At 50.5% G+C, this 26,423-nt stretch overlaps 1 protein-coding gene across 1 annotated transcript in view; it reads right to left on the bottom strand.

Annotated features, from left to right (window-relative positions):
* Nucleotides 1–26,423, bottom strand: part of XYLT1 (xylosyltransferase 1) — a 339,213-nt gene that overhangs the window by 85,692 nt on the left and 227,098 nt on the right. The window contains exons 4-5 of the mRNA XM_070064777.1: nt 7,598–7,770; nt 3,086–3,288 (exon numbers count right to left, since the gene is read on the bottom strand). Coding sequence (XP_069920878.1) covers nt 3,086–3,288; nt 7,598–7,770 — 376 coding nt within the window. The remainder of the gene's footprint in view (nt 1–3,085; nt 3,289–7,597; nt 7,771–26,423) is intronic.

The following is a 26,423-nucleotide window of genomic DNA, read 5'->3' as shown; positions in this document are numbered from 1 at the left end:
ACTAATCCCAGTTGTTGAGCCCATTTGGGCAGTGAACCAGTAGACAGAAGATCGATCAATCTCTCTCTCTCTCTCTCTGTCTCTGTCTCTGTCTCCCCCCTCCTTCCCTCCCTCCCTCCCTCACACCTTCTCTCCCATTCTCTCTGTCATTCTTTCAAATAATTAAATAAATCTTTAAAAAATAAAACCAGGTATCTTTCCAGATCATGTCATCTTTTCTCAGGTTCAAGGGTGCCAGGTGTATCTTGTCCTAAGTGACCAGAGAATGTGCATCCCCCCCTGACTTTGTGGGAGCCAGGGTCTCCCAGCAGATGACAAAATGCTTTGAGGCCCAGGACTGAAGAGGGGTGGAAAGGAAGATACTACGAAGGAGAAAGAAGCCATTTCTAGCTTTAAGGAGATGCTTTCCTTCCATGCCTACAGCTTATTTGGATCCTGATTGAAAGCCCAAACTCTTGGGAATATGTGACCTGGATACCCAATGGTGTTAAGACTGTCTGTTAGCGGTTTAGATGTGCTAATCATGCAGGTGCTGTGTTAAAGGAGACCTGATCCTTAGAGATGGATCCTAAAATGCTTAAAGATACAATACAACCATACGACCACTTACATCTGCTGAAAAACAGCCCAGGGTCTGGGGAGGAGGGTGAGAGGCAGGACACAACAGGATGTGCACTCACAGCCTGTTGTTGAAATGGGGTGATGCATACATGGGTTTCATGAGGTTGTTTGTAATACTGTTGGACTTGCTTGAAAATCGCAGTAATCAAGGTTCATTTATTTTTCTAAGAAGTCTGCATCTGGTTCTCCTGAGAACACTGAACCCAACACTCCTGGGAAAGAGGAAGCCCTACCCAACACTCTGGTTCACTTCTCACCACCCCAATCCACTTCCCATCACCCCAATCCACTTCCCATCACCCCAATCCACTTCTCACCACCCCAATCCACTTCCCACCGCCCCAATCCACTTCTCACCACCCCAATTCACTTCCCATCACCCCAATCCACTTCCCATCACCCCAATCCACTTCCCACTGCCCCAATCCACTTCTCACCGCCCCAATCCACTTCCCACCGCCCCAATCCACTTCTTATCACCCCAATCCACTTCCCATCACCCCAATCCACTTCCCATCGCCCCAATCCACTTCCCACCGCTCCAATCCACTTCTCACTGCCCCAATCCACTTCTCACCGCCCCAATCCACTTCTCACCGCCCCAATCCACTTCCCACCACCCCAATCCACTTCCCATCACCCCAATTCACTTCCCATAGCCCCAATCCACTTCCCATCGCCCCAATCCACTTCTCACAGCCCCAATCCACTTCCCATCACCCAATCCACTTCTCATCACCCCAATTCACTTCCCATCGCCCCAATCCACTTCCCATCGCCCCAATCCACTTCCCATCGCCCCAATCCACTTCTCACAGCCCCAATCCACTTCCCATCACCCAATCCACTTCTCATCACCCCAATCCACTTCCCATCGCCCCAATCCACTTCCCATCGCCCCAATCCACTTCTCACAGCCCCAATCCACTTCCCATCACCCAATCCACTTCTCATCACCCCAATCCACTTCTCATCGCCCCAATCCACTTCCCATCGCCCCAATCCACTTCCCATCGCCCCAATCCACTTACCATCACCGCAATCCACTTCCCATCACCCAATCCACTTCCCATCGCCCCAATCCACTTCCCATCACCTCAATCCACTTCCCATCGCCCCAATCCACTTTCCACCGCCCCAATCCACTTCCCATCGCCCAACCCACTTCTCACCGCTCCAATCCACTTCCCATCACCCCAATCCACTTCCCATCACCCAATCCACTTCTCACCGCCCCAATCCACTTCTCACCGCCCCAATCCACTTCCCATCACCCAATCCACTTCTCATCGCCCCAATCCACTTCCCACCGCTCCAATCCACTTCCCATCACCCAATCCACTTCCCATCACTCCATCCACATTTCTTTTCATCTTTGCCAATGCATCAGGTAATGAGTTGCCTTTTTGATAGGCAACGGGAGTATTGCTCACTTTCTTGATTTTTAAACCTTTTTTTCCTACAAGATCTCCAGGGGGGTTTTCTTTGCTCAGGGTTTACTTGAAAGTACACATATTCATGCGAAGCAACAGACCTTCCTGGTGGCACCTGGGGGTCACTGGCGCTTGTGTATCTCCCCCATCTTGGGGCTGCCGGCTGCACAACCAGGTCCTGACCACTGGGCCCAGAAGGGGCAGAGCTCCAAAAGCAGCCCCAGAGTTGTCGCTTTCATGCGAAATCTCCCAATTTTAAAATGTGGGCCAACAAGCCACTTGACAGGGGCCACCGCGGCACATCCTGAAGACACCTGCTGGTGACCCTGCTGGCGACTGCTGCGGCTGCCCTCCGTTCTTCCCCTCCCGTCCTCTCCGATTTAACCTCTAAGTCAGACCTTGTACACCCTCTGTTCACAACACACCAGGGGCTTCCGCCTTCCTTGCTGTAACAGCCAAATTCTAAAATCTCCATGCTCTGGCCCCAGTTTCTCTATAACCTCAAAGCAACTTCTTAATCTGCTCCTCACTTACTCTGGTCCAGCCACGCTGAGCCCTGCCGTCCCTCACACCCATGCCCATGGCCATCTCAGGGCTCAGCACTCACGGTTCCCCTCTCCTGGACCATGGACCACGTTCCAGCATGGCTCCCTCCTTCATCTTGCATTTTTATCCATGATGATGGTCCCAGTCAGCCCTGTTATCTCACAGCTCTCCCCCGCCTCTGCCCTCTGCTTTATTTTTCTAACATAGCATTTTACTTATTTTGTTTATTGTTATCTCCCTACTCTTTTTAGTGCATGGGGACATCCTTTCAACAGAGGTGAGGACAGTACGTGTTCACTGGGTATCTGTCGAATGTGTGCACCGATGAGTTTCCGGTGCAAGCCGAGTCCTGCACGCGAGCTCCCGGAGGCACAAAGCTTCTCTGGACAGGAGCAAACCATCTCTGCCCGCCGGTGTCCCAGTGAGGAGGTACAAATGCGAGGGTGAGCAGGCCCTCAGCCCAGGCTGGCCACGGGCCGGCTTACCTGATGGGATAGTCGGCTGCACTGAGGTTGATGAAGAAGTCCCAGGGCCAGTCGGGCATCTCCAGGAGGTCACGCATGCTCTGCAGGTAGGTGGACAGGAGGCTGGCTCCCCCCCAGATGGTGGCCATCCTCCAGGGGGTGACGCGGACGTTGCTGTACTGCCTGGCGAACTGCAGCACTTGCCGATGCAGGTAATTGGAGCGCTTTTCCCAGGAGAGAAAGGGTAACGTCAGCGACCAGGAAAGGCACAGGCACGCCCCTCGCCCCGGGCCCCTCCCTTCTAGCCGACAGGGCCTCTGACGTCAGTGGGCCTTGTCAGTCACTGATTCCACCCCAGGGTATCTTTTTTACATCACTACTTGAACTTTCAATATTTTTAAAATTTTGCATTAGATTTAAAAAAAAAAATTTATTTATTTGAAAGGACAGAGAGAGGGAGGGAGAGACAGAGATCGTCCATCTATTCACTCCCCAGATGGCTACAGTGTCCCAGGCTGGTGCACCCCAAAGCCAGGAGCCCACACTTTTTCTTCCATCCAGGTCTCCCACATGAGTGGCAGGGGCCCACACCCTCTGCTGCTTTCCCAGATGCACCAGCGGGGAGGTGAATCAGCAGTGGAGCAGCTGGGATGTGAACTGACACTCCGATGGGTGACACCAGTGTAGTAGGCAGCAGCTTAGCCCACCACACCATGATGCCAGATTCCCTGGTCCCGCCTCTGAGCTAACGGCTCACAAGGCTACAGTTGGTGGTGCCTGGGACTCTTGAGTTTTTACATATGACTACTGCCTGTGGTTTGAGGGTAAGAAAACAGTGTCACTATGGTGTAACTCACCTAACCACTGCAAAAATTCATTCCACTGTTAAGTTTTTGCAATATTTAAAGCAGAAGTAAGTCCGTTAGGATTTCCTTCTGCATAAAGTTTTGCTAGCATAATGTCTTAATCAGGGTCTACCATGAAACGGCTTAGGAGTATTTTTAAGGCTTAGATAGCAAATTAGCAGCATGCAATACCTCTTAAATTCTCAAGCAGAGGCAAGGGCCTTCTCTGCTGTCAGTTTTAAGTTCACTAAAAACTGGAATCGCAACACCGAACACTGTAGCGATGCATTCTGCTCAGTGATACTTGAGTTGCTGCAATATTTGATTATCCATTTTGTTGTTACAGAAAAATTCTTAACTGTAATTGGTGGGTGTTATGTAATAGTATATTGCCTTGTTTTTCTACCTCAAGTCATGGGCTTTATGTGCTAGATTTTAATAATATCCTTGAGTTTGGGCAAGTGTACAAGTCTTTTGAAAAGAGCGTGGTTTACTTGGACAAAACTGACCAGTTCTGAGAACTGTGAATGCTCCTGAAGTGGTTTTTGTGGGTGGGAAACAAATGGTGAGAATTTGACTTGGTCCCTCTTACTGAAATCGAGTCTACATAATTTATCAAATTGTGTTCATGCCCTGAGTCCCTGGTTTTGTATGCATGCATCTATCAATAAACTGTGATACTTGGGGGAAAAAAAGAAGCATGGTTCCAGCTAAACCTCATGAGTATTATAGGGGGTGGAATTTATTTTTTTTAAAGATTTATTTATTCTTTTTTTTTTTTTTTTTTTGAAAGGCAGAGTTAGACAGTGAGAGGAGAGAGAGAAAGGTCTTCCTTCCGTTGGTTCACCCCCCCAAATGGCCACCACGGCGGTGCTGCGCTGATCCGAAGCCAGGAGCCAGGTGCTCCCTCCTGGTCTCCCATGCAGGTGCAGGGTCCAAGCACTTGGGCCATCCTCCACTGCACTCCCTGGCCACAGCAGAGAGCTGGACAGGAAGACGAGCAACCGAGACAGAATCCCGCACCCCAACCGGGACTAGAACCCGGGGGCTGATGCTGCAGGCGGAGGATTAGCCTAGTGAGCTGCAGCAGTGGCCAAGGGGGGTGGAATTTCTTAACTCCGACCACCCACCTCCTCAGAGGCCTTTTAGAACAGACCTCGGGGATCAAACATCCCCTTTGCTTTTTTGACTAAAGACACAATCATGCCACGTCAGCTGACTGACAGAAAGTTTGAGAGCAAGACAGCTCTGTGGTCAGCAAGTCTGCTGATTTTTGTTAATAAAGTTTTATTGGCACACAGCCACAACCACCAGCTGACATTGTCTCCATGGATGCCTTTGCACTACAAGGCGTGCATGGCCTGCTACATGTAGTTATACATGTATATATATGTTATATGCTATATGTAGTTTCAGCTACATATATCTGGCCTTTTCTAAAAAAAGTGTGCCCACTCCTACAATGGTTGTCCCCACAAAGCATGTGAGGGGTAGGCAGAGGTCACTGGGCGCTGAGGGAAAGAGGGTCGTGGGGCCGGCGCTGTGGCGCAGTGGGCTAACACCCTGGCCTCAAGTGCTGGCATCCCCTAAGGGCGCCAGTTCGAGACCTGGCTGCTCCACTTCCCATCCAGCTCTCTGCTATGGCCTGGGAAAGCAGTAGAAGATGGCCCAAGTCCTTGGGCCCCTGCACCTGTGTGGGAGACTTGGAGGAGGTTCCTGGTTTCTGGCTTCGGATCAGCGCAGCTCCGGCCGTTGCGGCCAGCTGGGGAGTGAACCAGCGGATGGAAGACCTATTTCTCTCTCTCTTTCTGCCTTTCCTCTCTCTGTGTAACTCTGACTTTCAAATAAATAAATAAATAATAAATCTTTTTTTTTTTTTTTGACAGGCAGAGTGGACAGTGAGAGAGAGACAGAGAGAAAGGTCTTCCTTTTGCTGTTGGTTCACCCTCCAATGGCTGCCGCGGCCGGCGCACTGCGGCCGGCGCACCGCGCTGATCCGATGGTAGGAGCCAGGTGCTTCTCGTCTCCCATGGGGTGCAGGGCCCAAGCACTTGGGCCATCCTCCACTGCCTTCCCGGGCCACAGCAGAGAGCTGGCCTGGAAGAGGGGCAACCGGGACAGAATCCGGCACCCCGACCGGGACTAGAACCCGGTGTGCTGGCGCCGCAAGGTGGAGGATTAGCCTAGTGAGCCACGGCGCCGGCTAATAATAAATCTTAAAAAAAAAAAAAAAGGAAAGAGGGTCGTAGACCAAAGCTCCTGGTAGTGCTGCCTGCCTATCAGAGACCCAGATGGCAGGATTCCGAGTGCTCCTGCCACAGAGGAACCATCAACTGTAAGGTGATGGAGATGTTGACTACCCTGAACTGGTCAGTGCACAACGGACAAGGACAAGGGGACTTCAAAAAGTCTGTGGAAAAAATGGGATTAAAACGTAAGTTTATTTTAGTACAAAAATATGAACCCTGGGGGAGGCGGCATTTGGCGCAGCAGTGAAGTTGCCGCCTGGGACGCCCGCATCGCATACTGGAGTGCCTGGCTCACGTCTCAGCTGCTCTGCCTCTGATCCAGCATCCTGGGTGGCAGTGGTGATGGCACAAGTACTTGGGTCCCGGCCACCCACGTGGGAGACCCAGGTTGAGTTCCTGGCTCCTGGCTTTGGCCTGGCCTCATCCTGGCTGTGGTGGGCATCTGGGGAGTGAATCAGTGGGCAGAAGATGTCTGTCTGTCCCTATCTCTCTTTCAAATAACATGAAAATAAATAAATATTTTAAATAAAAAATTTGGAGTCCCTGCATTCATTTCATCTGCATTAACATGAATGGAAGCATGTTTTCCCTGTACTCGCTGAAGACCCTCTGCATACATACATCAAACTATCGTACTGCACAGCATAAACATGCACAATTAGCATGAGTCGACCAAAGATTCTTAAAAAGAAACAACTGTTACAGAGAAAGTGGAAAGTCAAAGCTGGAATCTTTGAAATCAACACACACAGATACACAGGCACACACAGAGTGACACACTCAGACAGAGACGCGCACAGGTACACACACACAGAGAGACATACAGGTACACAGACATACATGGTGACACACTCAGAAAGACACAGACGGATACACACAGGCACAGATATACATACACACAGACATACAGATACACACATAGATACACACAGGCACAGACACAGATACACACAGCGATAGACACACTCAGAGACACAGACACACTCAGACACACATAGACACGCACTGGCACAGAATTAGATACAAACACACAATATACAACATACAATATACATATACATAAACATACATAAACATACAATATACAAATACACACATACAGATATATATTCATGCACAGATACACACTCAGATACACACACAAAAATACACACAGATGCACATATACACACAGAGACACAGACACACACAGATACAGATACACACACAGAGACAGATTCATGCACAGTGACACTCAGACACACACACACACAGATACACACAGAGACACAGATACAGATACACACACACAACCCAGAACACTGCGAAAACCCAATGTTGTCCCCCCCTCTGAGTCTTCTCTCAAGGGGCAGCCTGGACTTGTGTGCAGCCTGGAAGGTTCCAGGGGGGACAGATGGACACAGAGCAAGCCCAGGCTGGGGTGATGGCAGGACCCTCACCTTGTCCACGTGGATGTAGTAGAAGTGGTCCTTGTGGTAGATGGCCTTGAACATGCGTTGCAGCTGCCGGGAGGCGCGGCCGTGGACCACCAGGACGAAGGCGATCCTCACGGGGTTGGCCGGCATGTACTCCACGGAGTCCTCGTCCCACTGCACGTTCTTGTTGGCTTTGCCTGGGGAAACCCAAGAGGCCACAGGTGAGGGGAGGGTCCTTTGGGGGCCGGGGACTGTCTCTGGTGCTTCATCAGGGACAATTCCAGGATCATGGCAGTCTTGTTGGGCCTGAAAACCGGATTTCACTCAGCTCAGCAGGTCCCAGACCCTCACTGTGTGCAGGTACAGCAGGGGCCGAGGGGACTCTGGGCTGGCTCAGGGCATTGTTCCCGATCCCAGGGGGCTTAAACAGCTTGGCGGAGACAGGGCAGCAGGAGATGAAGTGTCCGGGAGAGATATCTGTATCATGGAGGAAGTAGTAAGTGCTGAGTTAAGAAACACAGATGCACATGCCATTTTTCCTGTCCAGGATCCATTCTCCCTCTTGTCCTAACAGCATCCATTACGAACTGTAGGTTTGTTTTTTTTAAATTAGAGTAAGAATTGAGATCTACCCTCTTAATAAATTTAAAGGTACAGTATGGTATCGTCAACTACAACGGTCCTCACCAAACCTCATGGATTAAATAGAAATAAAAAATAAATTAAATGGAAATAAAAAATTTACTTTGGTGCCGACATTTTTAAAATCATGCATTGTTTTTTCATAATACACATTCTCCACAAACTTTCTGAAGAGCAGTTAAATGCATGGATCGCAAGATTTTGCACAAAAAGAATTTATCTTTTAATTTTGTATTCCAGGAACTACTGGCACGATGCTCTTCTAGCCACGATGTTGCTCAATGGAAACTTTACCAACATCTTGAGTAACTGAAAGTTTATCACCCAAGGCTTTCGGAGGCATCACTGGCCCCCTCCCGGCTCAGTCGTTGTGGGTGGGAAAGATCTAAGTCCACTCCATTTCCAGGGGTGGTCTCTACAGCGCAGGCCTGGCCAATCAGGACATGGCATGCCTTGCCCACAGCGTGGTCTGGGGGTGCATGTGTGACCCAACCCGATCACGCTCAGCAGTCGACAAGACAGAAGTCCAGGCTTTGTGGAAAGTGCTACGTAACAGCGGCTCTTTCTCTTGGACACGAAACAGGAGGTTCTAGGAGGCATTTTGTTCCCACAGTGCAGCAAAGCCAGGCTGAGGGAAGCACCGCTGGGGGTGGCAAGCATCCAGCTCCTAATGACCTGGCTCCAGCCCCTGGAACGGCCACCGCCACAGATGATTTTTCTTTTAAAGCCAGATCTGACACCAGATCCGCCCAGATAAACGGTTCCAGACATCGTTTATCCCGAAATCATCCTCATCCTCCTTTCCCTCCAAGATAATCCAAGGCCAAGGCTGTGGAGAGAAACACGACCTCCCGGTGTGGTCCACGACAATGTCCCCTAGAAGCCTTCCCGCTCTGCTGAGCCCACATGGCCTGGGCAATCCAACTCCTCAGACCCCTCCGCCCCAACAGGTCCCGTGTCCACCTGGTCATTTCACCACCCCTGCTTTCTGCCACTAGCGCACAGCCCAAGGACAGGACTCCTGTCCCCACCCCACCCTCTTCCCATTCTCTGCAGAGCATTCAACACCATCTGAAACTGATCTGTTCACTTGCTTAGTGTCTCTGAACACTCCACGGGCACACAGGCTCCAGGACATGAGGGGCTGTTTCAGCTTCATCTACCACGGAGCAGGCAACACTAATATCCGGCACACAGCCGGTTCTTGGCGAAAACCAAAGTCACGAGAGGGTACATTTTTTTCTCAGTACAATAACAACACATTTTATTGAGCCTTGCCCAGGCCTTGACATTCATTATCTCATTTAATCTTCACAACGACCTGCCAGCTAGTGTGATGACCCCATTTCCCATATAAGAAAGCCACAATTTAGAGGTCGAGGGATTTGTTCAAAGTCACCCTGTTTTCATTAGCTATGCTGAGGTTTTAACTGACGTCTGACTGTGGCCTTGCCCACGCACACACACCACGTTATTATACTTGAGAGTTCGGAAGGAAAAGTTTCTAACAGCTTGTTAATGAAATACCTTGTTAGTCACTGCAAGTAAGTAAGCATGCAGTCGAGGACTGCCCAGGTATTGTAAGGGGGATTTCAGTATCAGATGACGAGGCTGACACTGGGTGATCTATAAGACTACATCTTTCCCTCCATTCATCCTCGCTCCTTCCCTTCCCTTCCCTTCCCATCCATCCCAACCACCCATCCACCCAAATATACAGCAAACAATCCAACTACCCAACATCCACGGGGGAAAAAAATCCACTGCCTCTCGTCTCAAACACCACCCATCCAGCCAAGGATTACGGGGTGTTTGGGATCATCCCATATTTTCTCTCCAGCCAAGGATGTCTCTTGCTGCCGTTGTTAAATAAATGAGTGAATGAATGAGCGCACTCTGAGGAGGAGTGGTTGCTCTGGTCCAGAGGAGCTGACCCCCGAGGGCCTGCCACGCATCAACGCTGTGCTAGGAGTCCCGCCTCTGTCACTGTTCGTCCCGGGGAAGCGTGCGTGGTCATCTCTGACGAGGCTCAGAGGGGTTCACACGCTTCCCAGTGAACTCAGGCAGGAGAGGTAGCCTTGCTGTTTCTGCCTGCCCTGTGCTGAAGTGGAGTTGGGAGATAAGGACAGGGCTGTGTGAGGATGTTATGCTGGTCTGCCAGGGACTTGGTCGCTGATACTGAAGAAAGTCCTTATCCTATCTCTGTAGGGTTTGAGAAAGCAGAGCAACTTCACAGGGACTTGGATCTTTTCTTCCGGAGAAGGGAGAGAGGACTGGAGGCCAAAGACAACCACTCCAGCACCCTAGCTTCTGTGACTTGAAACACAAAAGCGGTCTTCAAACGGTGCGTGGGAATGCATTTTGTGAGAAAATGATGCATGGAGTTCATATTTTGTGCACCAAAATAAACTTATCTTCTAATTTCATTTTTTCCCCATGCAGCTTTGGAAGTACCTTCCCACAACCGCATTCATCCTTGGGTCAGAGAGTCGAACTGGGGAGCTGTAAGAACTAGGAGCAAAAACCCTGGAGCGGCCGGCGCCGCAGCTCACTAGGCTAATCCTCCGCCTTGCGGCGCCGGCACACCGGGTTCTAGTCCCGGTCGGGGCGCCGGATTCTGTCCCGGTTGCCCCTCTTCCAGGCTAGCTCTCTGCTGTGGCCAGGGAGTGCAGTGGAGGATGGCCCAAGTGCTTGGGCCCTGCACCCCATGGGAGACCAGGAGAAGCACCTGGCTCCTGGCTTCTGATCAGCGCGGTGCGCCGGCCGTGGCGGCCATTGGAGGGTGAACCAATGGCAAAGGAAGACCTTTCTCTCTGTCTCTCTCTCTCTCACTGTCCACTCTGCCTGTAAAAAAAAAAAAAAAACAAAAAAACAAAACCTGGAGCCCGCAGGGGGTGCAGCCATGTTGGGAGTGGGGATGACAGCCAGAGCCCAAGCATTTGTGGAGGGCCAAGTAGGTGCTAAGCACTGTTTGCTGCACGGTTTTATTTACTTCGGCCAGTGCCTCTATAAAAGGGAGCTGTCATCTTATCGCACGGTGCGGAAGCTGAGGCTCAGACCGTCCCTGTTTGGAAGTGAGCCGACAGTGGTCCTATCATCGTCACTACATTTGATTTCACAGAGAGGACAATCTGTTCCTAGAAGGGGCATGCCAGCTGTAGGACAGATAACAAGGACAAGTGGTCAGAGCGTCGTGGGTCTTTAACCCAAGTACTGTCCAGCTCCTAAAAGAAAAACACCCTATGAACTTAACAATGTAATCAGATTCCCATGGCACAAAACAGAAAATAAGTGGAAAAATCAGAGTGATTAGGAGCAGCGGGAGAAGCTGACTTGAGACGAATGTTAAACAGCCGGGGTTACGGGGGGAGAATAGCAAGTGCGTTTCTGTGGTGCAGGTGAGGAGGCTGAAGGTGGGAGTCAGAGAGAGCACCTCCGCGACCCCCCCAACAGGAAGTGAGCTGCGTGACTGACGCCTGCTACTCAAAGCTCTGTGTTTCTCAGGATCATCGTGGGTCAAGCAAGGACTGGGTCATCCTCGGGCGCCACAGAGATGGTGAAGACAAAGGGCAGTCCCCTGTCGTCTGCGGCTTTGCTTTCCATGGCTGCAGTTACACATGACCCTCGGTCCAAAAACATTAAATGGAAAATTCCAGAAATAAACAGTTTATAAAACTTCAAAGTAACGTTTATTTTTATAGACATAAGCGTTCTACTTCATTATTTTTATTGTAACTCTTACTGTGTCTAATTAATAAATGAAATGTTATCTTAGGTACGAGTGCATGAGAAAAAAGCAGTACAGTTAGTCACTCGTATCCTGAAGTCTTGCATCTGTGTTCAGCTGCCGGAGGACTGGAAATAGTGGGGGAAATGGCATGTCCTGAGCTAGTATGGACTGCTACTCATTATTCCTTAAATGATACAGTTTAAAAACTATTTACATAGAATTGCCATGGTGGCTGGTGCCGCGGCTCACTAGGTAATCCTCCGCCTTGTGGCGCCGGCACACCGGGTTCTAGTCCCGGTCGGGGCGCCGGATTCTGTCCCCGTTGCTCCTCTTCCAGTCCAACTCTTTGCTGTGGCCAGGGAGTGCAGTGGAGGATGGCCCAAGTGCTTGGGCCCTACACCTGCATGGGAGACCAGGAGGAAGCACCTGGCTCCTGGCTTTGGATTGGCACAGCATGCCGGCCACGGCGGCCATTTGGGGGGGTGAACCAATGGAAGGAAGAACTTTCTGTCTCTCTCTCTAATTCTGCCTGTCAGAAAAAAAAAAAAAAAAAAAAGAATTGCCATGGTGTCAGGTATTACAAGTAATCTAGAAGTGATTCAAAGTATATGGGAGGATGTGTATAAGTTAAATGCAAAAATACTGCTTTATAAAAGGGATTTGGGTATTCCCTGAATTTGGAACCCTAGGCAGTCCCCATGGATACTGAGGGCATCTGAATACACGGGCCTTGGTACCGTCCATAATTTTAGGGATCGCCTGGGGGTATTGGAATTGTCCCTGGTGGATAAAGGGGTGCTACTATAAGAATGTTGGGCTGTCAGTGACCATCAAGCTTGGGGTGCATCTGGGAGGAGAAAGCAAGGTGCAGGGGTTTGGAGCGTAGCCTCAGGCAGAGCCCCTTAGGTAATCTCTCCAAGGCTCCTGGACACATATAATCACAGCCTCTGGCTCACGAAGCTGTTCACACTCAGTACTGAAACAGTGTGCAGCATGGACTAAATCCTCAGTAAGCCACACCATCAGCGGCAGCATTTCCATGTGGCTGTTCATCCGCCATGATCAGGATGAAGTTTGGTTTCACCAGCTGGGCTGGCCCTGGGGTTCTACCTCAAGGCTGCACCGGCTCCCAGCACTGTGGATGCACTGAAGCCTGCTGTCTGCAAAGAACTATCCTCAGCCCGAGCTGCTCTCCAGACCACAATTACAACAAGCGCAAAGGAGCCGCTTGACTGGAATAGTTACTCTACCAATAAAGCCCTTGATTCTGTTTATACTTGCAAAGGGCCTCTTCCGGCTGCTGCGAGGGGGACTTTCTGATTCGCTTCCAAGTGAGAGAGCTGGCTGGGTCTTGGGAACAAACAGTGGGAATGAGGTTGGGTGCAAGTGGGACTTGGGTCAGGAGGCTCTGGGCTGAAGCTAGACCAGCATCACGCTGCCTGGGAAGTCTCAAGTGCTGGCATTCAGAGGGGGCACCTGGGTCCAGCCTTTCTTCGTGGGGACTTAGAGACACCCCCTCTCTGACAGTTGGTTGCTTCTCTATACAGTGGGATGAGAGAGTGGCAGTTTAGCCTATCTAAACATCAGAATACCTGGTTTTGATTCTCAGCTCTGGCTTCTGACTCCAGCTTCCTGTTAATGAAGACCCTGGGATGCAGCAGGGTCCCTGCCACCCACATGGGAGACCTCCAAGCATTCTTCAAGAGATAAAAGAGTCTGGCCTTGGCTTACAGGGGACTGGCTGCGATAGAGGAATCCATCCTGATGCTCAGAGGAGAAGTTCTCCATGCCCTCCAGCTAACTCCACGATCAGATTAGAATCCCAGACTACTCAGCCATCTTGGCCTGATCATGACGGCTGGCTTTCTTGACAGGCGCCAGTCCTCTATCAGCCAAGGCCAGGCTCCTGCTGGATGCTACCCTGGCTCCTGGGGCCTGGCAGAGCTGAGCTGATTCAAACTCAGACAGCTCCAACCACATCTGGGGCCCTGGGCTGTCTTCATGGAAGACTCAAGCCTGACCCGTTGCATCCAGCAACCTGGCTCCCTCTTCCTTCAGGCTTGGGGTAACCTGTGACCCCTGCTCAGGACCATCAAGCCCCCAGGGAGGAGTCTGCTGACAGCGCACGCCGCCCTCCCACGTTAAGGCTACTGTCATGAGCAGTCCACCCATCCATGACCGGGCCGGGTGATTCACGATCAGGGACCAGGAGCAGTTCCACACCCGCCTGTGACCTCCAGCCTGAGTGGACGAGAAGTGGGGGGAGCACAGGTATGAAACAGGGTCCTGGAGCGTGGAGGGGGAGCTGCGAGATCAGGGGTGCAGGGATGAAGCTGGCCAGGCCAGCACATCGGCGCTGGGTCTTAGGACAAACTGACCTTTCACTAGGGAAGCCCTGCAGGATCTATTCCCCAGCTCTCGAGTCCCACGCCATAGCACTCGGAGTCCTCCTCCTGAACACCCACCTCCCGTTGAAAGTTTTTGGTAAGGGCAGGTGCTTGGCTCAGTGGTAACAATGCCACCTGGGATGTCCAAATGCCCTGCTGGAGGGCGGGGACTCGAGCCTCAGCTTCACCCATTCCAGCTCCCTGCTAATGCACACCCTTGGAGGCAGCAGGTGATAGCTCGAGTTGTTAGGTCCCTGCCACCCACGATTTGGTTCTTGGCTCCTGGCCTAATCCTGGCTGTTTCAAGCATTTGGGGAGTAAACCAGGAGGTGGGTGATTTCTGCAGCCGTTCACATCCCGTTCATTTGCCAGTGGACACTGGGGTTGTTTCCACCTTTGGGCTCTGGCGAACAATGCTGTTTTGAACACAGGCATCCCAATACCTGTTTGAGTCACTGCCTTCAATTCTTTGGAATAGATCTTCAGACTTGGCGTTGCAGGATCATGTGGTCATTCTCTTTTTAATTTGGATTTTCAGAAACTCATCCTGCACTTCCTAGCTCAGTCATTCCTCAGAGCGGCTCAGCCCGGGTCTCCCTCCCCAACCTTAGGGGCCACTTTGCCTCTTGTGCCTCAGTTTCTCTATCCATACAACAGTATTCACTTCCAAGTAATGCTCTAAGGACTGAAAGCTACAACAGAGGCAAAATAGAGCTGTGCAGTGAGGGTGGGCAAGCAGGAGCTGAGCCCAATGGGTGCAACTCTGGAACCCTTGGCCACTGCCCTGAGACTTGTAATAACTACTCGCAAGGCTGGGGGCGGGGTGGCCCTGGACCTGACCTTGAGGACTTCAGAGCTTATGTCTTTCAAAGCACTGTTACCCAAGAGGCAACTCACCGAGTACACAGCAAAGGGCAATGGACCAGGGGGATGGTGACAGCCTTTACCTACCCTGCTCTTCTGATCAGCCCACCAATGTGGTCTCAGGTGCGCGCAATTCATCCCCGACAGCCCTCACGTGCTGAGCCTCCTTTAGCAAGCAGGAGGGCTCAGCCCCCTGGACTGGCATCTCTGGCAGACCACAGGAGTGCCTGGCTCCCACTGAGTGCTGCCATTTTGATGTCCCTGATTCATGTGCATGCTAGCTGTCGCTTCTTAGCAAGTTCCAGCAAGATTTCCACTTAGGGCAGTGATGCAGAATCCCCTTTAAAATAAAAGACACTTAAGATACAGGTGAGTCTACTGCAGGTGCCGGGTGAATATGGCAAAAGCGAGAAGGCAGCAGCGGTGTGTGGGAAGGTTGCGGACTATTAATGAGGCCATGAGAGCTGGCTGAGTTTGTTCAACAAATGAGGAGGGGAAAGGCCAGGAGCGGAGTTGTGCCCAAGCAGCCCCATGTCATGGGGGGACCTGAAGGCACAGACATTGGCCTTTCCTTCAGGTGCCCACAAGGGTTTGTTAGGGGTTTTGGGGTGTGCTCTTGGGGAGACCCTTCCTGCTAGGAGACGGTGGGTATCTGATAAGAAACAGTGTCTTTTGGATTTTCCTTCAGTTTTTTAAAAAAATTTTTTAGAAGATTTATTTATCTGAAAGGCAGAGTTACACAGAAATAGAGGGAGGGTGGGAGGGAGGGAGGGAGAAGGGGAGAGAGGGAGTGGGAGAGTGGGAGAGGGAGAGAGGGAGAGAGGGAGAGAGGGAGAGAGGGAGAGAGGGAGAGAGAGAGAGAGGGAGAGAGAGAAATGCTGGTTCACTTCCCAAATGGCCACAAAAAGCTTGGGCAAGCAGGGACTGAAAGACAGTATTTTGATGCCAGACACTGTAATCCATGCATATATATTTTTTTCATTAAGAAGCCTCTTCCATGAACTTTCTGACGACTCCACCTGGGGAGGGGAGGGGGGAAGGAGCAAGTCACTACCAGCTGAGAACCACTGATGTACAGGTTCTCTAAATGTGGTCTCAGAGCAGCAGCGGCAACAGCATCTGGACTCTGTCAGAAACGCAAATCTCAGCCCCAGCCCAGACCTTCTGAGTGGGAAATGCTGGGGGTGGGGGACCTGAAGTCTGTGCCTAACAAGCTCTCCAGGTGACTGGTGCAGGCTAAGGGGGGACACCCTCTAGGCCGGTCGTTCTCAACCCGGGCTGCACCCTAGAATCATCTGAACAGCTGCTGCTTCATTTTTTGAAGCAGCCCAGGGCAGGCTTTAGCACAGTGTGGTTAAGCCGCCATTTGGGATGCTCGTACCCCGTATCGGAGTGCCTGGTATGAGGATTGTCTCTTCCACCTTCCCAACCAGCTTCCTGCTAATGTGTGCCCTAGGGAGGCAGAGGCTGATGGCACGAGTTCTTAGGTCCCTGCCACTCACATGGGAACCTGCATTGAGTTCCTGACTCCTGACTTCAGCTTGGCCCAGCCTCGGCTGTTGCGGGCATTTGGAGAGCAAACCTGTGGATGGGAGATCTCTCTCTCTCTCAAACTCTCTCTCTCTCTGCCTTTCAAATAATATAATAAGAACTGAAAAACAACCCACATTTTAGTCTGTCCCCAACAAATTCCAACTTAATCGATTTGATGGATGCCAGTGTAGTTTCTAAAACCTTCCCGAGTGGTTCCCATGCTTGCTCAGGAATGAGAACCACATGTTGTATGTCATCTTTTGCCAAAGTCATGGTTAACATATTAAATTCATATCACTATATTAATATGCATTTCCATGGGGGTACAGTGCCGTAGGTGCACAAGGTAAACACAGTGCATTCATCAGGTCATCTCTACAATCGCCACTTCCTCACCATTCACGTTTAGGGTCATAGAGCTCCTCTTCCAGTTCTTCATAAAATACATGTTGTGAACGACAAGCATCTACCATGCTGGGAACACTGAAGTCACTGTTATTTTAATTTAAAATACATATTTTCTATTAGTACATGTTTATGTGGTCCAGTACAGTTATCCCATATACACACACCCTGGGTAATGATCAAGTTAGGGAATTAGTGTTCCCATCTCCTTATGTATAATGTGAGGGGTCTTCAGAAAGTTTATGGAAGTGTATATGATAAAGACACTGTACATGCATTTCAACGTTTTTGCACCGAAACAAACGTGCCTTTGAATTCCATTTTCCATGAACTGTCTGACGTACATGAGTACAGTTAGTTGTCTCTAAAAGACTACATCTCTCAAGGTGGGAAGTGTTTTATCCAAAGACATCCGTGGGTGCTTCCTGCCTGCTGCTCCACGCAGGGGCTTGGGCTGGCTCATTTGTTATTTCCCTCCAGCTCCGAGGACATGTCTCCCTCCAACCCCAGTCAAGCACTCAGGACATGTTACTGCTCACTGGGTTTCTTCCCCCCTTTCGAGACTGGAGTTATTAAACCACAGCCCATGGCTGAATCGTCTTATTGATTTTATTGTCGCAAGCCCTGGGATATTCTAATGATGTACTGCTCAGTAAATGGAAACTGGTGGCATGGATATTGATGGCGTATGGTACATCTCGCCGCAATTCACCAGGCTCCAGTCACTTCGCCTGTTACAGATCAGCTGTGGAAACGCTGTGCCTCTGATGCGACCTTTCCCTTGCATCGTGCGTGGAGCCACTACAATAATGGTAACATGGCTTCCAGGGGCCAAGACTCAGGTTGAATTCTTTTTTTTTAACAGACATGATCTCAAGTACTTCTTTGAGGGAGATACGTGGATTATTTCCACTGTACAGACGAGGGCCTGAAGACTCAGAGTGGTTCCTTGACCAGCTAATAAGCTGTGGAACTGGGGTTCCGATCTCCATTTGTCAGCTGCTCTATCAGGAGCACTTCTGACCCGTAAGTTCAACCACACAAGCAAACAGCAGTTCCTACTGTGTTCCTTTCTGATGCATCCAGCACAGGTTTGTGCTGCACACATTTCCCCCTCCTCTCAAGCAGTATTGCAAAACAGGAACTACTAGCAATTGTGGACAGTGTGTTCTGAGCTACTTGGGGTTGTCTCCTGCATTCTAGGGTGTTTAACACTCCCAGCCCCCAATTTAGCCCCCAGTGTTTACGTTTTCCCATGCCCTGCAGGGGCCTAATATGGTCGTTGCTTGAGAGCCACTCAGCTCCCTGGGAAGCGGAAGGTTCCCTGCTAAGATGGCCAACTTCTTTGGCCACAAGAGGAGCCACTTAGGAAAGGCAAAACATGGCTGATGGAAAGAAGTCCGACTTGAGAACCAGCGAGATCTGGTTGTAACCCTCGGCTCCCTAATCACTCCCTCTGGGAGGCTGGGCAAGTTAGATGCTCTTAAAAGAAAGACTTATCCATTTCTTTATGTGAAAGGCACGGTGGGAAAGAGAGAGAGGGACAAAGACTTTCTATCAGCTGGTTTATTCCGCAAACACCTGCAATAGCTGGGGCTGGGCCAAGCCGAACTCAGGAACCAAGAACTCCATTCAGGTCTACCATGTCGGTGGCAGGGGCCAACCCCTTGGGCCGTCAACCACTGCCTTCCCAGGTGTGTCAGCAGGGAGCTGGATCAGAAGTGGAGGAGCTGGGAGTAGAATGGGCACCCCAATATAGAAAGCAGGTGTCCAAATGGCAGATTAACTCCGTCACAATGCCTGCCCCACAAAGGGTACACACTGACCCCCACCTTGTAGGAAGGACTCCATGGAGGTGTGCACTCAGAAAAACACCTGATTCGGAGCAGTGTTCTTCAGCCTCGGCGATTTTGTCTTCCCCTGTGAAAGTGCTGTTCCCAGACCCCTGGGAATCCACGGGTGGTGGTGTAGGCTGCTAAGTTTGGGATGCACTGGCACCCAGTGGCAGTTGCTGGATTGAGTGCCCGTGAGATGCCAGGAAGGCACCACTCTGGGAGTGGGTGGGGGAACATGTGTTTTGGAGGAGCAGGCTCTCTGGGAAGGGAGCACAAACCACTAACACATAACCAAGCCCAGGGCCAACTCGCAATGTGAAGAAAATGTAATGGTGCCCATCCTTTCTATGACCTTAAATCAGGGCAGGCAAGGCAAGGCATCTTCTCCCCTCCACATCCTCACTTCCTGCTCCGCAACCTCGTTCAATGCCATCCAGCCCCTGCTCCCGTTCCTCGGTGCTGGACACCCTTTCTTTTGTTGAAGACACCACTTGCTAGGGACTGAGTTGTGTGCCCCTCCAGCCCCTCAAGTGACTATACTGCGGATGTTGTCCTTAAGGAGGTGATGAGGGTGAAAGGGTGTCATAAATAAGAATCCCTGGGCCAGGGGGATCAGCACCCTTATGAGAGGAGACATCAGAGAGCTCATTCTCTCTGCCTCCACAGGAGGGCCAGCAAGAAGGAAGACCCCTGCAAGCCAGAATGCAGGTCCTCGCAGGAACCCAACCGTGGCAGCACCTGAGTTCAGTCTTCATCTTGAACTTGCCGCATCCCAGACTGTGAAGGAATCCGGGTCTGTTGTCCAACGTGCCCTGTCCATGGGTCTTTGCTACTGCAGCTCAGGCAGTGGCTCATATCACACAAGGGGGTCTCGGGGTGTGTCCCTTGGACTGTGATCTACAGGTTGAGTTAGGGGTTAACTGCCTACGAGGGGAATGGCATAGGCAAAGGCCCTGTGGTGAGTGAAAGCGTGGCAACTGAGAAGACAGAAATGAAGTCCAGAAGGATGGAAAGATGGCAGGGGTGTGACCCAGGACACCATGGAAGGAGAGGGCCAATCCATTAGGACGGGTACTATACCCACACTGGAGACCAGGACTGTACGTGGGACACACTCCGGAATGCCAGGTGGGACGGTGTGAGGAGGACACCTCGCAGTGCAGAGTGGAGGATGGGCAGGAGGCGGGGCATCTGGACCCTCCTGCCATCCGCAGTCTGGTGTGCGGAGAACACGAGAGAGGGCACACAGCTCCCTGGCCTGCTCCCCCTGCCTGCCTGACCCAGAGGCTGCAGTGAGCCCGGTCTGCTGCGCGCCGTCCTGTCGCCTGGCATTCCCATCTCCATTCTCCTCTCTCCTCTCATGCAGGGACTCGCGGGCTCCATAAATACTGCCTGGGAAAATGCAACAACTCATCTATTTTTATTACAAATGGGGCCTCTTGAGGAGGAAACAACTCTTATTTACTTCTCAGGGTAAGGGCTTTGACAACAGGTTTATTTTCCCCAACTCTCCAAGGACTAAGTGAGTAACACTCCAAAGTTAACAGTACATTAATTAATGCCAAATTGGCCGAAATTTTCCTAATAAAAATCCTTATAGTAATCACATTATGGGCCATTAACGCTGCCTCCTGATCATAAACCATAAATATGTTCTGCAGGTGCCTTCTTCTTCAAAAGGGACATTTCCCCAAATTGGTGCTCATTCATCACGTTAATGCTTTCCCGTCACATAATGCAGACAGGAGTAACTATGAAGGTTCATGCTTGTTCGTGGTTTACTCCATGCTGGTCACTTGGCCAAGACCTGTCCATGCATCACCTCATTCAGTCCTTGCAGTAAACCTACGAGGTTTAAGCACTGCTTTCACAACCCCCCCCCCCCCCATTTTACAGATGGGGAAATGAGGCACGGTGGGAATGGGGTCATTTGCCTATGGTCAAAAAGCCAGGATGTGACACATATCCTAGTGTGGCATCCGAGTCCAGGTAATCTGATTCCAGAATATTCTGTCACCTGCCTGCCTGCCTGCCTGCCACGAGCAACAAGTCCTAAGTAAGCCTCGAAGCTGAAGGTGCCCCTGGGCCAATCTCGCTGCTTTAGGGCCTCTGGTTTATTTTAACAGCAATGTCAACAATGGCTGACACAGCACAACACTCAGTCTGGCTTCTAGAGGGCAAGGATGATGTTTTCCTGACTTCTGCCTCCCTGGGCCTTGGGCAATGTCCAGTGACAATGCCAGGGGCACCCTGAGTGTGTTCCTGTTGAAAGAAGAAATGGATATGAAATACGCACACAAGAGGGCTCACAGCCTGGGTGGCAGCAAGCATCTCAAGTCACTGGGATCTGGGGGGATCCATTTTCCGGGCTTGCCCTTGGTGGGGGGCGTTGGGGGACACTGGAAACCACGGTGGGCTGGAGCCGCAGTTCCTGGGCTGGCCAGGAAGCAGCTTGCTGTCAGCCCTGGCTAACTTTGCTCCTCGGGGGCTTTTGATCGCTTCTTTGATCACTCTGTCCATGCAGGTAACACAGACAGCAGAAAACTCAAGCACACAGAACACGAAGAAATGACAAAGAAAAAGGCAAAGCACAGATATTGGTGCTTCCAGATATTGTCACTGTTGGCATTGCAGTGAACATTTTCCACTTTTGCACTCAGACACTTTGTAAATAATCCTATACATTCTACTTTGGTACATGAATCCTATTTTTGTTTTAAAAAATGTATTTATAAAGGAGAGAGTGAGGGATAGAGAGAAAAAGAATGTCCCATCCACTGGTTCACTACTCAATTGCCTGCAATGGCCAAGATGGGGCCAAGGGACAAGCAGAAGCCAGGAACCCAGTCCAAGTCTCCCACATGGGTGGTAAAGACCCAGCGGCCACTTGCGCCATCACCACACCTGCTAGGATCTGCATTAGCAGGAGGCTGGAGTCGAGAGCCAGAGCTGGGGGTGGAACCCTGGCACTATCGTATGTGACACAGGTGTCTTAACTTTCAGGCCAAGACACCCACCCCTGATTCTACTTCCAACCACGTGCCCTTGACCATGAGCATAGATGCCCTTGCTTTCCTCCTCCCCTCCCTTGCTCCTCCTCTCTCAGATAGCCGATTGGCTGCCACGAGCAGCTGCCCTGCCAAGGCACTGGGGACACACAAGGGAGCAAACCCGACCTGGAATCTGCCTCTATGGAGCTGACAGCCCAGCTGGGGGCATTGGAACAGACAATCATGTTTTCCCAAAGGTGCTGTATGCAGCGAAGGAAAAGGACAAGCATAGGTGGGGATGTGGGATCGACTGCAGACCAGGTCTTCAGAGCTTCTCTACCAAGGTCACGGTGAGGCTGAGACCTGAGGAAGAGGGAGCCAGGCCAGGAGGGCATTGCTGCAGAAGGCAGGCAGGCCACGGGCCGAGGTCTTGAGGAGGTCAAGAACAAGGGGGCAGGGAGGGGGGACAGTACTGGAGGGGACTGCTGTCTGGCTTTCCAACTTTTCTTGGGTGTTCTTCTGTATTTTTGAAATTTCTGTAGCATAATAATGAAGGCCTATTCATTTCCTTCTCTCTCTCTCTTTTTTTTTTTTAGTTCTTTTTTTTTTTTATCTTTTATTTAATGAATATAAATTTCCAAAGTACGACTCATGGGTTACAATGGCTTCCCCCCCTATACCGTCCCTCCCACCCACAACCCTCCCCTTTCCCACTCCCTCTCCCCTTCCATTCACATCAAGATTCATTTTCGATTATCTTAATATACAGAAGATCAGCTTAGTATACCTTAAGTAAGGATTTCAACAGTTTGCTCCCACACAGAAACATAAAGTGAAAAATAATAGATGATTTTTTTTAAATGATGATGAAATCAGATCAGACCTAACGAGTACTCAAACAGTATATTTCACTTTGTGTTTCTATGGGGGTGCAAACGATTGAAATCTTTACTTAATGTACACTAAACTGATCTTCTGTAAAAAAAAAAAAAAAAAAAAGAAAGAAATTACCAATTCCCAACTTGACTCTCACTGGGATTAAACATTTCCTTCTCTTTTTAAAGATTAATTAATTTATTTGAAAGTCAGAGTTAGAGAGAAAGGGAGAGACACAGAGGCAGAGAGACATCTTCCATCTGCTGCTTCACTCTTCAAATGGCTGCAACAGCAGGTGCTGGCCCAGGCTGAAGCCAGGAGCCTGGAACTCCATCCAGGTCTCCCACATGGGTGGCAAGGACCCAAGTGCTTTGGCCACCTTTCACTGCTTTCCCAGGCACATCAGCAGGGAGCTGGACTGGAAGCAGAGCAACCAGGACTTGAACTGGAACCTACCTGGGATACTGGCATCGCAGGCAGCAGCTTAACCTGCTGCGCCACAATGCTGGCTCCTGGTTGGTTCTTTCTTGAACACTTCTGAAGGCAGGCGGATCAGGGCTTTACAGCACTGGCTACGGTGTGGACAGCTCTGATTGTGAGTTACTTCTTCTAAAGTGTGCCTGCCCAAAGGGCTGATGCATTGTTCCTAATTTGGTGTTCAAAGATAGCACTGCTGTGCCTGCTGGGAGCAAACCTCGTGCAGACTGGGCAATGCTATCGGGCAATGACTCCGCTCCCTGCTCCCTCCAGGCCTGGGCCACACAGGTGCTCACAGCTCACTCAGGTCTGTACCCTTTGCCATGTGCCTGTCAGGAAGTGACTAGAAGGCCTCAGCCTAGGGTGTCACCTGTCTCCTTTAAGACCTTGCACTAGCATAGCCTAAGGTCACTGTCTTGAAGTTTCTAAGAGCAGCCTGAACAGCTGACAGCACAAACTCATTCATTCATTTGATAAATATCACTCACTCATTCATTCATGCAATAAATACTTAAGCAGGCCTGTGAGCAGCCTACACCCTGAAGCGGAGGGAAACAGAGCTTGGAAGGGTGGATCTGAACTTGTTTGATGCAGAGTTTTCAAACGCATGCCATGGGGTGACACCCTCGGCGGCGGACACAGAGCCCTCTTCTTGGCGAGTCTCTAAATGATGTCTCTCACTGTCACTGCTTCACATGGGGACACCAGACTGAAGAACCTTAAAATTCAAACCAAGATGGAGTGACCTAAGCCAATACCATTAAAAACAAGAAGTTACCTTTGCCCCAGATAAAATTAAAGTTTAAAAATTATAGCCCTAAACTTTTTCCCCCAAAGCTAACATTAGGTGCAGCTATAAAAATAAGGGACCCTATGCTTAGCTAGCTGCGACACTTGTGCCTGGCTGTGCTAAGACCTAATCCAGTTTGTATGCCTCCTAATACTCAGATAATGGTGTGGGAAGCGGGACGCTGCTCTCCCTCAAGAGGAACAAAGGGAGCGAGAGACATCGTCCCCCTCAGGGTGAACAAGGTGGTGCTGGCAGGGAAAGGAACTACTAAAGAAGTAAACAACAAAATGGTGACGAGGTGCATGCCTCCCATGTGATCCCATAGCTGATTGGATAGAAGACACATGCCTTTCACATGATCAGCTCACGGATTGGACTGCTGTGTGCATGGACACTATAATGCTTTTGATTGGTCGCTGCGGGTATATAAACTGTGTGGCTTTGTGCTGGGGGCGCTCTCTGGACTCCCGAGTTCAGGAGGCCCGTCTGCACAGACGCCGAATAAATCCTCTTGCTTTTGCATCAGCTGGTCTGGACTCTGAGTCTTTGGGGTGTGCCTCTCGAAGTGTTAGCATCCTTACTCTAAGGGTCTAACACAGACACTGGGCTGTGATGTTTGCATTCACCAAGCGCCCTCACAGTAGGCTAAGCTCCTATCCTGTACCTGCCAGGACCACCTGGAAGTCCCAAGAGGCCCTGGTTTCTGAACCACGATGCGGAAACTACATTGAAGCCAGGGCTTCCTGAAGAGGAACCTGCACAAATGAGCTGGCAGAAACAGCTGTTTTACTTTTTTTTTTCTTTTAAGATTTATTTCTTTATTTGACAGAGTTACAGAGAAAAAGAGGCAGAGAGGAAGAGAGAGAGTGAGAGCGAGAGCGAGAGGGAGAGAGAAAGAAAGAAAGGGAGAGAGAAAGATCTTCCATCTGCTGGTTTATAGCCAGGGCTAGGCAAGGCTGACACCAGGAGCTTCCTCCGGGTCTCCCACGTGGGTGTAGGGGTCCAAGCACTTGGGCCATCTTCCACTTCTTTCCCAGGCCCATTAGCAGGGAGCTGGATAGAAGTGGAGCAGCCAGGACTTGAACCAGCATCCTTATGGGATTATAGCACTGCAGGTGGCAGATTTACCTGCTAGACCACAGCCCTGACTCCATGTTTTACTTTTTTTTTTTAAAGAGATTTATTTCTTAATTTGAAAGGAAAAACAACAGAAAGAAAGAGATAGAGACAGACAAAAAGATCTACCTGTTGGTTCACTCTTTTTAGCCCACAACAGCTGGGGTTGGGCTGGGCCAAAGCCAAGAGCCCAGAACTCCTCCTGGGTGTCCCACATGGTTGGTAGTTGGGCCTTCCTCCTCTGCCTTACCCGGCATGTGAGCACGGAGTTGGATCAGAAGTGGTGCAACCAGGACTTAACGGGAACTCTGACATGAGATGCTGGCATTGCCACATTAACATGCTGCACCACAGTGCCAGCACAGGAGTGACCAGGAGTGGCTGGTCAATCAATGAAGCAGGTCATTTCAAACATGGGCTTGACTGGGCTAGTGAATGGCAGGGGAAAGAGAGAGAGAGGAGTCCCAGCTCTGCAGACCGGATGGGGTTAGGACAAGCCTTTGAGGGAACAGGACCCACACGGCTGCAGTCCAGGCCATGGGCAGCGGGAATGAGTTCAATGAAATGAAATTTAGTCAGCTCCAAAAGGAAACATGTGTCGTGCTAATTTCCTGGGTGTACCAATGTGTGAACCTAACAGATGATACTTAAATGAGAAAGGCAGAGAAATGACATTTGGTGAAACAATGCATCAGTGGGTAGAATTTGTTGAGACTGCCATTTAAAAAAAAAAAAAAATACGAGCACAATTGAAAGTGTAGCAAGCTGTCATCCGGGCCAGGCCACCCAGGCATTCCTGATCCAGCCAGCGGAGAGGAGTCGTGGGCGGCCTGGGCTGGCGGCAGTCTGGACGAGTGCGGGGGCCTGAGGCCAGCGTGTGTGCTGCCTTTTGCCGCTCCTGCAGGGCCTGTTTGCCTGCACAGATAGGATTGTTTGCTTGTCTCTGCAATTAGGAGTGAAATCTTAGCCTGGGTAGGGAACATGCCTTTGCTTGTTTATTTCTGTTTCTTAAAGGCAACAGATTACCTCCTCTTTAAGGTATGGGAAGATGTGAAAAGGCTGTTTTTCCCATTAACCTGGCTCCTGGTGCACAGCAGGCCTCACCCACAAAGGAGGGATGACTGGATGATACACTCCTCTGCCTTCTCTGATGCCATCTGTGGTGGCATTGCCATTACCGTGCCGCGGTGTTGGTGATAATCACT

The sequence above is a fragment of the Oryctolagus cuniculus genome, chromosome 19 (assembly GCF_964237555.1).
Source record: "Oryctolagus cuniculus chromosome 19, mOryCun1.1, whole genome shotgun sequence".
NCBI lineage: Eukaryota > Metazoa > Chordata > Mammalia > Lagomorpha > Leporidae > Oryctolagus > Oryctolagus cuniculus.
This window is presented reverse-complemented; position numbering and strand designations above follow the sequence as displayed.